The 14,666-nt window shown below is 40.3% G+C and overlaps 1 protein-coding gene across 11 annotated transcripts in view; it reads right to left on the bottom strand.

Annotated features, from left to right (window-relative positions):
* The window catches only part of CALD1 (caldesmon 1), a 177,327-nt gene that overhangs the window by 13,238 nt on the left and 149,423 nt on the right, over positions 1-14,666 (bottom strand). For all 11 annotated transcript variants that reach the window (XM_061198751.1, XM_061198744.1, XM_061198742.1 and 8 more), the window contains 3 exons: positions 10,900-11,042; positions 6,812-7,070; positions 4,101-4,241 (listed from right to left, as the gene is read on the bottom strand). In XM_061198751.1, coding sequence (XP_061054734.1) covers positions 4,101-4,241; positions 6,812-7,070; positions 10,900-11,042 — 543 coding nt within the window. The remainder of the gene's footprint in view (positions 1-4,100; positions 4,242-6,811; positions 7,071-10,899; positions 11,043-14,666) is intronic.

Genomic DNA, 14,666 nt, shown 5'->3' with positions numbered 1-14,666 from the left:
GATGGGGGTGGGGATGAGTGAAACTGGGGCTCAGCTCATCAGGAATGGCTGAGGCCTCTCATGAAGGCCCTATTAGTCCAAGTGGGAAATAAGGAAATAAGCCCAGAGAAACCGCTATGGATATACACCGATGGGCAGTTTAGTCATTTTTAATAAATTCTTTTTTTAAAAGCCAGAAATTTTGCTACAACTAAAGCTGCTAAATCAAACATTATATTTTACTGAAACTGCATCACTCAAATCCAGATGTTCTTTATAAGTCAGCAAATATTTGTTGACTCCTCATGATACCCAACTCCAGGCTAGAAATATCCTCTGCCACGCATCACCTATCATCAGCAAATAGTAAAAGCTTCTTTGCATATGACTGCATGTACAAAGCACACAGGTCCATTTTCTGCCCTGTTCAGGGCAGCCAAGGAATCTACTAGGCTACAGTTACCCTAGGCTGGTGTGGTTGACCGTCCCCTACAATCTTTAAGATGTCATGGCTTTTTCTGGACTGTTGGCCTGGGACTCATGGATTATTAATAAATACCCTTAAGCTTTTTGGAAAACATGCTTCACTCCTAATATCAGTCGAATAATACTTTTAAAGATGTTAGTTAGGGCACTTCATCCTTTCCAATGATTTCTTACAAAGATAAAATCAAACTCATTAAACATAAAACTTTATGCAAAAGAATGCTATAGGTATCCCTGAGTTTATGAGATGTAAAGGGTCTTAAATCTTATTTTTCTGATTTTAACATAAACTTAGAAGTGCATTTCTGGAGAAAAGTTCCCAGTTGAATGATGTAAAACACATTAGAACCACACAATGCACTGGCACTTTTAATATTATTCACCCATCTATCCATCCTGATTTAACCCTGCCAACCTGTCAGTCAAACAACCAACCAACCAATAAATTATATGTGAGTACCTATTATATAAAGTTGAACACCCAACGATGTATAAGACAGGGTTCCAATTCTTTAAGGAGTCAGTAGGGGAGACTAGTAGAATACATAAATGAAAAATTTAAAATTCAGTGGTAGGTTCCATATTAAAGATAAGAAAATGCGGGAGTTCGAGAAGGCTTTTCAGATATTCTGGTATTGGAGCTGAGATTCGTAGTTTATAGTTTATACAGCTTTATAAATGAGTTCATGAAAGTGAGGGTGGGAGTGCATGAGTTAGAGGGGAGAGGACATTTCTAGCAGAGCAAACACATATACAAAGATTTGGGGAACCAAGAGGCATGTAGAATGGTGGGACTGAAGAATGGAGAACCGTTCAGCGTGGGGGAAGGCCAGTGGAGAGGGGAGGCAGAGATGAGACTTGTTCTTTGTAGCACCTCTAGCATCATTCTGACTTGGGGATCATCTTCTTAACCTTGGCCATCACATTTATTCACATTACAGAGGCTCTCAGACTCTACCTTCTCCTTTTATATCTACAATATTCAATACAGCTTGACTTCATTATCACATTTTATCTGGATTTACCATCCATTACTGATGTACTCTTGTTGGAAAATTCCTGCCCTTAGTGACTCTGGGTAATGTAACAATTTGTACTAAATTTGTAAATTAAATCTTCTGCGTAAGGAGTTTAAAGGGCGAAATTGGTTCTTCTGAAGACCAAGAGGTGGCAGTGTTGTCCCAGTAAAACTCAGGGGAAAACCCCACACATTTCAGCAAACTGGCGCTCTCCATACTCCTTACTCCATACTCCTTCCACCACCAGTATATGAAAACAATAATAATAAAAACAAAATTCTAAATTTAATTTTCTTAAAACTTATTCTTTGCATGTCTTATGGAAGAAAAATCATTCACTGCTAGCATAATTTAACTATGAGAAACCAGGTTCTGAGCTTCTCAGACAAGGAATATAAGTCATGAGAAATTAACAAAATACACCGGTTGATAATATCTTGAGGTCAAATATCAAATGTTTCTTGAGGTCAAATATCAAATGTTTCTCCTCCCACTGGCATTTGACAATGTTAGCTTGTGACCATTTATAAAAGTTGCAGGGCCAAGAGTATCAATAGTTGCAGGAATTCAATTGTAGGACATGAAATTAAGTTCTAAAACAAGAGCCACAGCAGGTTCTTCAAGGCACATACTATGGAGAAAAGCACTAGACTGTCTGTTCTTGAAAGCATGTCTCTGTTACACAGAAATTAAAAATGTGTTTTTTCTTTTTTACATATCAACTTTGATTGCTCACACGTGCCTCTCTACCAGAGTGAGTAGACAAATGGCTTTCTGGGAACCCAGGAGTCTGGTTGATGGAAACACTAGAGAAGTTAAGTTGGAAACTTGGTAGAGAGATGTTTGGAGGAGGATGGGTTGCAGTTTCTTCGGAAAAAAAAGAGTACAAATTCGAAGTCTAGATGACTGCTACTTTCCTCATGTTCCCAAGACAGTTCAAGGAAAGCTTAGCTTGAGTGGCATTTGAAGGAAGGTTGAAAGAGAGAGAACATGGTTTTCTTTAATTATTGATGAGCCAGGAACAAAAGGACCCAGACTGAGGAGGGACCTGGCGCCTGCACAGAGATGGTCTGAACTGAGCAGGGTTTGCCCTTCCGCTCTTTCTCCTACAGCAGGGGTACGCAAACTATGGCCCATTTGCCCATGTCCTCCACCCACCCAAAAGCTAAGAACATTTTACGTTGTTAAATGGTTGGAAAAAAATCAAAAGAATATTTTGTGACATAGGAAGATTTTATGAAATTCAAATTTCAGATCCGTAAATGAAGCTCACCTACTCAACAAAGCCTCTCTCTCCTCCTTTTGCTCCACTCGGAGACCTCACTGAGCTGGTAGTCTGCACTTCATTACCTTTGTAATTCTTGAATTCTCCTGAGGCGGTCAATTATATTAGTACCCTAGGGGCAGTGACCTTGCTTTGTGCTTCTCGCCGTCATAGCACATAGCGCACATTAGATTTGTTATAAATATCAAACATTAAATAAGAAAATCCCCCTGTGGTTTAGTTTGGATTCCCCCTGAAGCCGCTCTTGAGACGAGGGTTCAAGTATAAGGAGTTTACTTGGGAGGAGTTAGAACTATGGTGGACTGGGACCCAGGCCATTCTAAAGACTAAGTGAAGTTATCTGGGGATAAAACATACTGTTTTTCATGTGAAACAGGTAATAACTGTAAAACGTAAGTAACTGGCTTTTGATCATTTTAGTGTGGACATTAGACCTCACACACAATGACAGATACACACATGCACACATTAACCAGCTGGAGCCTGGCTGTGATGCTATACTGGCTTTACCTGTTGTCAGTGCTTTGTAACCTAGCTAGGTTGATGGAAAATGAGGGTAAAATAAAAATTGCTCAAAGTTCCAATCTCTGAAGATTCATTCATTCATGCATTCATTCAATAAATACTTGTTGAGTATTTTCACTGTGTCAGGTACTCAAAACATGCTAACTGTATAAGCAAAAATAAGTATTTGAGTCTGTGCTCTTGTTCCTCCATGGCAACCATCCCATCATCTCCCTGAGTCAGCTCCTTCCTGCTCATTCTCTTTTCTTTCAGCAGCACTTCCAAGTCACTAGGAATTATGCTCTACGAAGGCAGTAGTCGGACCAAACTCATCCTGGCAAAGGAGCCTATCCGAGTCACATTTCATCTCCTCCCATGATAACAGCTTTAAAATTTGACATGTACCATTTCCAGCTGTGCTGCTCTTAATAATGACAAAGGAAAAAAATGAACATTAGCATGAAAAGCAGCTTAAACCTTTAAAATATATTTGCCCACTTTATAAACTTTAAATGTTTCCATTTTTATTTGCTCAAAGTAATAAGGCATGTGGAGGGCGTAGGTCAGTGAGACCCAGAGATAATCACCAAAGGTCTTTTTAATGTATACCAAAGATCTAATAAACAACAGACAAAAATTTCTCCACTTTATTTCTCTCCTTTCCATATCTTGAAAACAAAAAGAAGCTGTGAAATTGCTGAAAGAAGGAGCAAAGAGATAAATGAAGCAAAACTTCAAATAATCAATAACTAAATCAGAGGCTAAAATCACATTTCTATTATATTTTAATAGACATATTATAAGAAGGTTTTCTGGGGAAAAAATACCTTGAGAGATGACCCTTTAGGAGTGAAACACTTGAAGGGCTTCTTGTCGTCTGATAAGCCATCTTCTGGCATCTTTTGGCGTTTCTCAGCAGCTTCTGCCCTTCGCCTTTCAATCTCTTCCTTTAGCCTCCTCTTCTCTTCCTAAGAGAGAAAGAACAAATAACAAGGACGTCAATATCAGCTTCAAGCCAAAAGGAAAGAGTGCTGTAGGGGAAAGCATAGTCCCAGAGGAAAAACGACCCAGGTTCTAGAAAGGATGCTATCCCTTCCTCAAGGGTGGCAACAGAGGTTAAGCCTGAGCTTGTGAGTCTAACTGTCGACAAGCACTCTGGGCTGCCCCTTCTCAACTGTGCGACCTTGGCCATGTTACTCACCTGCTCTGTGCCTAGGCTTCCTCATCTGTAAAATGGGGATAATAATAATATCCACTGACTAGGGCTTTTACAAGGACTAAATGAGAAAGCCCCTGTAAAATGCTTAGACTAGCGCTCAGTATGACGATCATCATTGTCATCATCATCCTGTCAAGTCATCTAAGACTGACCTTCCATTTTGTGCATGTGAAATAAGTATCCCTTCTGCCTGCTTCCTAGGAGAGTTGCGAAGACAAATGAGATGATTTATGTGCAAAGTTATACAAATGTATGTTACTATATTTACTAAATTGTACAAGAGACGATTTCATGGTTGTCTCCACCTCAGCTGAGTAGATTATTTTAGATGGTTTGACAAACCTGAAATGGTGTAGATATTGCACCCTAGTGGTGAAATCACAGATGTTTACAATCTGTCTCATTAACCCCTCTGTGCCTTCACTCCCAGCCTAAAATACTCTCCCCTGTCTTCTCATCAAGCTGCATAATCTCGAACAATTTTCTGAGAGATTTATGTAGTCTTTGTAGTTTTCAAACTGGATGTTCTCAAGCAGGGACCGGATGTTCATCTCTCAGAGGATGTTGCAGAAAGATCCTGTGCGTTATGGACTGAATATCTGTGTCCCCCCAAAATCCATATGTTGAAATCCTAACCCCCCAAAGTGATGGTATTAGGAGGCGGGGCTCTGGGGAGGTGATTAGATCATGAGAGTGAACATTTATAAATGGATAGTGCCCTTGGAAAAGAGGCCCCGGGGAGCTCTCTTACCCCTTCTGCTCTGTGAGGACACAGTGAGAAGACTGCCAGCTGTGAACTGGGAAGTGAGGACTCACCAGACAGAGAATTTGCTGGACTTTGATCTTGGACTTCCTAGCCTCACAACTATGAGAAATAAATTTCTATTGCTTATCAGCCACCCAGTCTATGGCAGTTTGTTACAGCAGCCAGAACTAAGACACTGTGCTTGTAGGGGGTTAGACCAAATCATCTTCTCGGTCCAATCCACTTCTCAGAGTTCACGTTTCTCTTCTGCTTTCATTGATATTCTGCTCCTCTAGATAACAATAATAACAATAATGATAATCATGACTTCCTGAGTGCCTATTATGTACAAGGCACCCTGAATACAATGATTTACTCATCGCCACAATCCTGAAAGTAGATATTTCACAGTTAAGGAAAAGAGGTCTCAGAGTAGTCCAGTGACTCTCCCAAGGTCCCAGCTTGCCAGTGGCAGAGTGTCTGATTCTAAAGCTCTATCATCCCAATTACTTCCTAACCAAAGATCATTGGCTCATTAAGAGCTGGAGTTGAAAGAGACCTTGAAATAATTTATCCAAACTTTCCACAGTTGAGGGAATGTTTGTATAGGATCCATGTCGGAAAGTCATCTAAACTCTTTTCACATATTTTTTAATGATGGGAGATCACTATCTCCAAAGATTTGTGGGAAAAGCTCTAGGCTGAGTTGGAGAAGCTAGGTCTCAGTACCAATTCTATCACTTATTAGTCAAGTAACTTCACACAGGTTACTCAAACTATTTGATTCCCACTTCTTTGTTTATAAAATGAGAATAATGTACCTCAGGATGAAAGGAAAAAATGCACCTTGTAAACTGTAGCAATGCTTACAGTAGTTGGTTAAGCACTTGTTCAGTTTTCAAAATTTGCCTTCTTGTAACTTTATCTGTTGTTTTCAGTTCTGTTTAAAAAGACGGAACAAATTCATCTGTTCATAATTACGGGGTTGCTGCTACATGCCTGGCGCTGGGCTGGGTCCTGGGTATACAGTAATGAACAATACTATCACTGCCTGTGAAAATCTAGTTACTTACTCTTCCACTTAAAACACCCCAAAAACTATTTTTGAAAATCTTCTCTATAAAACCTCTTCAAATATCAAAAAACAACTGTCATGATCATGTGACTTGGTTCTTGTAACCAATCTGCAGACTTCTTCATCCTTCTCTGCTAACTGTTCTTTATTGAGGGACATTACAGGGTCATGGATTCAGACAAGTGGGACCTGGGGAAAATGACAAAAATCTCTCTGTGCCTCAGTTTCCTGATCTGTAAAATGGGGATGAGAAGACTACCCATATCAGAGAGTTCTTAGAATTGCATAAACTAATGTGGATAAAAGCTTTAGAACCATGCCTAGCACACATCAAGCTGATTAACCTTCAAATGTTATTTGTAAGAATTCATGTTCGAAAGAGCAGCAGAAGTTCACCTGGGAAGAAACTATTTCCGGGGCTGGGAGGGTCACCGGAGACACGTCCTCAGGGGCTTGGGGAAGACACGACGCCCGCCGGGCCGCGCTGCGCCCGCCTTACCTCCTCTCTGACCTTTCGCTCTGCTTCCTCCTGCCTCCTCCTCTGCTCCTCCTCCTCCAGGACCTTCCTTCGCTCCTCCCTCTTCTTCTTCAGCTCCTCCAGCTCCAAGGCTGCCTCCTGCTGCTTTTGCTTGAGCTTCTCGAACTCCTCGCTTTCAGTTTCCCCGCGGCGGCGGCGCAGCTCCTCCAGCCGCTTGCCGGCTTCCACTTGGGAAGCACCTTCAGCCTCCTTGGCCTCGCTGGCCCTCCCTCCAGGGCGGCTGCAAAGGAGTTGGACACACGTCTGCCTTGCAGCTCCCCTCCTCCCGCCTTAGGGAGGGGATGTCGGTCTGCAGGCTTTGCATCCCACACCGAAATCTCCACTGCCCTCACTGGACAGTGGGTCCTCACACCTGTCCAAGGGGTAAGTTGGAGTCCACCTGGAATCTCCAGGTCTGAATCTGAGCCCCTGCTCTGCCACTTACCCTGGGTTTCCTTGACTGTACAATGGGGGCAAATAGGCACTGTTGGTGGGATTCTAAATTGATGCAGCCACTATGGAGGCTCCTCAAAAAATTAAAAGTAGAACTGCCATATGACCCAGCAATTCCACTTCTGGGTATTTATCCAAAGAAAATAAAAACAGTGACTCAAAAAGATACATGCACCCCCATGGTCGTGCAGCATAATTTACAATAGCCAAGGTATGGAAACAACCCAAGTGTCCATTGATGGATGAATGTATAAAGAAAACGTGGTAAAAATACATACAATGGAATATCATTCAGCCACAAAAAGAAGAAATCTTGTTTAAATACTCATTAACAAGTAGTGAGGGCATTCTTAACTGTATCTGAACATAGGTAGCCCATTTCTGACACTTTTGTAACAGATGAATTACTACAGTCTAGTATCATTTATTCCAAGTAGAGAATGGCACAGTGTTTCTAGCTATGAAGCAAGAAGAATAAAACAGAAAATGAGTTCAAGATTACACAATTACCAATATTGATCTTATGTGTACGTCTCATGCTTTTAAAATAATGAGGTACGTCTCATGCTTTTAAAATAATGAGGTAGTTCTGAATAAACTATGTCCTTTAGGACTATGCTTTTCAAGCTGCAGGTTGGAAAATCTATTTAGTGGACTGTAATTAGTGTTTAAAAAATGAACTAGAAAACATCAGAGGGCATTGCATGGAACAAGGGAAAAGACCATTTCTTGATGTGCTTGTTTCAATTATAAATATATATGTAGATGTGTAATGGGTTATGATGTAAAATTTCTTACTAGAAGTTGAGGTTAAAAAGTTAAAGAATATTGTGCTAGGTTCTTGATGGCTAAAGATGAACTTTTATTTTTAACTCATTCAAGGTTAGAGCGTCCCTTAAAACTTGGTATTGCTTTTTCAGTCCTAAAGGCCCATAGGCCTGTGCCTACAGACAGGAACTCTCCCCTTTCAGTTAAAGTCTCTCCATCTTGAGAGATGAGTTTGCTCTCTCTTTGTGTTCATCATGTTAGTGTCTGGTAGGACTGGCAAACACATGCCCAGAGAAACTTCTCTGGATTCCACTACGTGTCACTCAGTCTTTATATTGGGCATTCAAATGCCCATCATTAGGGACTGGTTAAATAAATCATGACCCATCCACCCAGTGGGACACTCTAACATTAACTGTAGGCTTATATTCACTGGTATAGAAGGCTAGTAAGATACATTGCTATGCACAAAGCAAGAATCACTTTAAAATAGAGATTTATAATTATATACACATATACATACTATATGTATATGTGTGTGTGTGTTTTGAATGTATATACATAGAGAGCATCTGGAAAAAATGTTACTGGTGGTTTCCTTGGGTGATGGGTACCTAACTTGCTCCTTGAATTGAGATTTTCATGTCACGTTTTAGAGAAAACAATTTAGCTATAAGAAAATGGGTCTATCAAAGGGAACAGTAATTAAATCAAACAAAAGGAGCTATGCTCAAAACAGGAACAAGAGTTCTGTCTACATCACCTCTGCTCAGATATGCAGGCATGCCCTCAGCATTAGGGTAGCACTAATATGGAAATTTCTTCCAGAAGGTTCTTTCCTCTATCCTTGGCTTCGCTAGGTGAAAGTTGAGATGAACATCAGACCTTTAACCATGAACACAGCTTGTTTTCAGTTAGACTATTAGGCACTAAGCTAAGGTAAATAGAGGCTCTTACTCCCTTCCTGGCTCCTCACCTTGTAACCATATGGAGCAAAATGAGGCGTCTCTGCTTCTATCGGCATCAACTTCTAATTGAAACTAAAACTAAGGTATGTTAGCAGCTAAACAAAAACTAACAATATGGTGGCAGCTTGTTTCATTTTTTTTCTGCCCAGACATAGAAAAATTAAAGCAAGAGTCCCATTTACGGGTTCTCACTGCTTAATCTGTTGCCATCCCTTGTGACTTCTCTCTTTGAGTTACCCAGTTATCTGGATTTTCAAACAATGGGCATGTTAATTATTAATTTGAGCTTTGACTGAAGCTGGTTGACAAGTTTGCCAATTGTTAACCAAACTTCTTTCTACTGACAGATTTTTTTAATGTTATTTCTCTTAACAAAATTGTACTCTTATCTACAACACATGTTTTAAACTATCAAGTAATTAAACAATAATATTACTAGGTAATATTCTTTGAACACTTTTTATGAACCTGACACTGTTCTAGTGCTTTAACACATTAAACTACTGGCACTTCAGCAAGCTCTGCACTCAGCTTATCAGCCTGAATCAAACTTGATTTCTAGATTTTCTATGAATTCCTAATAAACTTCATTTTTACATCTACTTTCTTGCCAATCCCAAGTAACATCTATAGGTTCTACCCTTCTCACTCCTCACACTTTATTTAGTCTTTGAATACACACCTTTTCTTCCATGTGCTTTCGGCTCTCTTTTGGATAATTGTGACTAGGTTTCTGCTCAAATTTTTGTGTAGAAAAATTGTTTGGGAACAAATATATTTACGTAACATCTTAGAGCGGCTGGAAATGTCCATCCTTAGTAGTTCTGTTTGCTTCTGGATATTACACATGCTTTGGTGTAAGGAGCAGTCTGACTTCTATACAATACCTACTTGGAACTTTCTTCTTTGAAGTGTTCCGAAAAACAGGGTCTACAGGCAAGGCAGCTGCCAAAGAACAACCCCATGGGAATCCATGTTACAGGGACCCAGGACTCTTTTCCAGAACACCTGGCACAGCAGCCAGTGACGTAACAGAGATTGGAATTTGGCACTAGCGGTTGGAGGGAGTGTGTGTGTAGGAATGGGGCACAGAGAATTAGGTAGCCAGGTGTCCATGGCAGGTTTCTGCAACTTCAGTCCTTCTACAAAGCTGATGGGGGGCTCTCCATAGTCAACGTACCTAGAAGTGAGGATTTGCCTGCATATACTTGTCTATCTGTCCTAAAATCAATCGCCATAATGGGGGAGGGGATAAGGAGGGGAAGCTGAAGCTCTGCAAGAGGGTTTTCCAAACTGGAGCATTAGTTGCATGCCCTCTTCCTCCCTCTTAGAGATTCCCAAGGCAAATTAACATCAAGGGCTCTCAAAGTGGTAAAGAGATCTGACTCATTTAGTTTAACCCAATGTTTCCAAAGTATTTGGCCACAGGGAAATCTAAGTTTTATGCAGCAATTTATTTACAACCTTTAGAAAATACATTCTTTGAAATGGTACTGAGAAGGGTCTCTTATGAAGTTGGCTGGACCATATAGAGAATGAGTCAATGACAACTCCAGTCATAATGTTTTCTAATAAACTGATCTTACATGAACATATTAGATCGGCGAACAAAAACATGGATGCCAAGCATGATCTGCCTTGCCAAATAATGGGAAAAGCAGATCAAACCTTGTCTGAGCAATGCCTGCTGGTCTCCTGTTAGTGATTGATAGCCAGACCTGCTGACTGAGTATCTCTAAGACAATGGCCAATGACCTCACAACAAAAGTATGTTGCCTGTTAGCACACTTCTGTCTGGAAGCACAGGGTAGGGAGACTGATTATTATTATTATTTTTTCACATATGAACACAGTCACTGTTAACTAGCCACAACTTCTTACCTGATAGTATTCTCAGTGTGTTTAAGTTTGTGGGTCATGAATTCTCCATTCTGCGACTTCATTTCTGTAAATCCCTTCTTTCCAGCCAAGAAGCTCTTAACTTCTTTGCTTTCTTTGTCCTTTTTAGTCTTCTCATCTTTGATCTAACCAATGGTACATATCAGGAAGAAACATAATGATAATAATCTTAATTAGGTTTTGGTTGGTATCACCAAATAAGACCCAACATCGTTAGGAAGCCAGAAAACTCAGAAGTAAAACAAACTACTGGAGAATGATGTGGTAGAGCTGGAATCAGAGGAAATTCTTAGAGCATAAGCTATGGTCCTCCAGCCTCAGAGCAAAGACCTTGACCACAATTTTAGGAGGTCAAGATCATCCCTTATTTCACTGAGGTTTTATTTTCTAAAGTAGTGGAGGTGTTACCATTTAGAAACTATTGTGTTCTGGGAACTCCACGTAAGAGTGGTTGTTTTCAGTTCCCACTGGGAGGAGCAATTATTAGTGTGGCCTTGATGGGAGAATGGCCAGGTTGCTTGGACAGATTTCTTCTTGGATGAAGGGCACTTCTTTGAGAAGGACACAGATGTGTTGAGGAGGGAATAAGAGACCTACTGAGCCAGATCTGTCAAGCCAATTTTGGCAGATGTCAGAGGAAGACCACCCTAGTATTTTAATCAAATGAATAACTAGGGTCCTCAGGATACAAGACATAATAACCCTACCTTTAGCGGGATGACTCAGAGACCTGTAGGGCCATGTTTGTAGTCATCTCAACCATTAAAGATAGAATGGAACAGGAAAAATTCCAGGGTTGACTTTGACTTCCATTGAAGGTAATAATTTAGTCTCTGGAAGTGGCTTTATGATTGTTGTGGAAGACAGAGGAGGGTGATACATGGAGAGCAGGTGTTAGCTTTAATTTTTTTTTGTGGGTTTTGTGTTACAAGTTCCTCACAGTAAGTGAGACAGATTATTTCAAAGTATACTGAATTTACATAGCTTTTTTGGGGGGTAAAGGAGTTCAGATTACTTTATCATCTCACCCATTCTTAAAAAATGAGTGTGAAAACAGGTGAGGCTCATTATTTCTCATTTCAAGACAGTGACAAAGCACTAACCTTATAAAGAAACCTAAGGAGGAGGGTTTGGGCATAAGAACTCAGGGCTTCAGGGACTGCCCAGGATGGTCTCCCCTTACCTCATCACTCACCTCTTCGCAGCTGTTATACTTCAGACACCTAACCCCCGCCCAAGTGCATGTTTTACTAAGCAGAGGACATTTTTTTGCTCTTTACTGATGAACCTTCAGTAGTCCTTTGCCTGATTGCCTTTGTTGAGTATTATTTGATTAAATTACTGTCGATGGACTATTCACTACCATGTTGCCCTAATCAGTTAAGACTTTAATCTTTCTCCAAGGGGCATATATCTAGGACATCCCTTGGACATGCTGAAGAGGGGGGCTGTTATTTTGCCATTCTCTCTGAGAGCTTTGTAATCCGAGTTTTAGTTCTATTGCTGTCAACAAACTAGCTGTTACTTTAAGTCACCTAGCTTTTCTGGAATGCTGGCTCCATGTACATAAAAAGAGATGGGTGGACTAGACGATCCCTTCCTAATCTTTCATCCTGTCATTTCCCTCTTGGCTCCAGATTTGTCCTGAGAGGCAACAGAGAAGAGAAGGAAGCTCCTAGTCTGTCCTACAGCTTTAATAAGGCTCCTTGGTGACTATCCTTGCCTGATGGTAAATCAGTATTCATTGGGCAGGCAGGAGCAAACAAAGTCTCTTCTCGTTTTGACCTACCATTGTTGGGTATAGTTCCAGAAACTATGGACTGGAGTTTATATGCTGGTTAAGAAGTATCTGGGGATACACGTTTAAGGGTGATGGGGTCCCATTTCAGGGAACCCATGAAAGAAATTGTGAGTCAAATCTCATAGTTTGTGGAGCACTATACAAAGAGAAATTCCCTTTAACTCGTTTCTCCTATTTTGGAGTCTGAGATATTTCCCAGATACCTCCCAAAATGTACTATCTAATTTACCATCCAAAAATGTACTATCTAATTTACCATGTGTATAAAATAGATTTGTAAAACAATACATGTCTAACAGAAGAAAAATCCCTTTTTTTCAAGCTCTGCCTTTATTGGCAAAGTTATGGTAGATGGTATGCTTATATTCTCTTTGGAAGACTTTCTTAGAAAAATTCCCAATGAAATAATGATAATGATGCTGACTGCAAATTATTTTTTCTTTCTGGGAAATGAATAAATAAAGTAATTCCATAACACTTTAAGAAGCACAGTGGGTTGGATTCTATAGCAGATTCAACCTAAGCTAATGGGATATTCTGAGCCCACTCGGAAAAGCATTAGAGCCTCTAGATCAAAATGTTACCATGAAGAGAATCTATGCTGATGGATTAATACGGGGTTACGTATCCTGAAGGAGTTAAAGTGCTTCCTATACAGATAACAGCAGTATGCTCATATGAAAGGCTCTGGTCAAATGTGATCATTGGGATAACACTCTGGGTATCTGGGATATTCAGTGGGATAACACATGGGTGTATGTGTGTGGGGTGGGAATTCCAGTGACATGCCCTTGTGCCAGAGAGACACTCAGAAGGTTGTGAGCAAGTCTGAAAGGACTGAGACGCCAGTCTCTGTGCTGTATCGCTTTGCATCATTTGATTCCAGAATAGTGATAAGAACTGTTGCAAGTTACAGTTTTTCAGACTAAGTTGAATATAATTTTGTTAGATTCAGAAGCCTCAATTCCTTTTCCAAGTCCAATGTCTACCACATGGATATTCTTGCTACTTGCTACTGGTCCACGGACAACATGGATTTCACCAGGGAGCTGAGGCTCTACCCAGACCCACTGAGTCAGAGTCTGTGTTTCACAAGGTTCCCAGGTGATGAGCGTGCACACTGATGTTTAGTGAGAGGCTTTGGCCTACGTGATATGAATATCAGTTTCAATATTATATGAATAGCTCTGCTGGAAACTGTTTTCCTATTAGAGGCCAGAACAAAAAAAGAGCTCTGGGGTCAAGAACTAAAAGGAGGCATTTTATAGCACAGGGAACTATATTCAGTATCCTATGATAAACTGTAATGGAAAAGAGTATCAAAAAAAAGAATGTATATATATGTATAACCGAATCACTTTGCTGTACAGCAGAAATTAACACAACACTGCACTTCAACTATACTTCAATAAAAAAAAATTTTTTTTAATTAAAAGGAGGCATTTTATAGTTGGGGAAGAGAAAAAGCTAAATTAGGTTTCAAGGTTGCTGGTCATCTGCGATCCATCACCACAAAGAGGTAAACTGCACTGGGAGAAAGAAGGTTTTTTGTAAGGTATTGGAGTGACTTCTGGAAATGTTGCTCACCTGACATTTGTGTTTACCTATCCTGCATAACTCCTTGAATTCAAAGGAAAGCCTTTTTTTGAGGGGGGGAACAAAAAGGTGGGGTGCGGGGCGGGGATGGAGGAGGGCGTTTACAATGGCTAAATCATGTAAAATATGATTTAAAGTTATCTACATGAAGCAACTACACAAATAGCTGGAGAGGGGGAAAATCTAGTCATTCAACTAGTAATTTATGTATGCAATGTTAAAACAGGAATAGCAGATTTTTTTTTTTTTTAAGCTTGGGTTGAGGAGCTAATCTGTCCTTGTGTCAAAAAGAGGCCAAGTTTTGGGACACTGGAATGTGCTGGAGGGCAAACAGGGAAAGAGGCAGGTCTGA

The sequence above is a fragment of the Eubalaena glacialis genome, chromosome 8, assembly GCF_028564815.1.
Source record: "Eubalaena glacialis isolate mEubGla1 chromosome 8, mEubGla1.1.hap2.+ XY, whole genome shotgun sequence".
Lineage (NCBI taxonomy): Eukaryota > Metazoa > Chordata > Mammalia > Artiodactyla > Balaenidae > Eubalaena > Eubalaena glacialis.
This window is presented reverse-complemented; position numbering and strand designations above follow the sequence as displayed.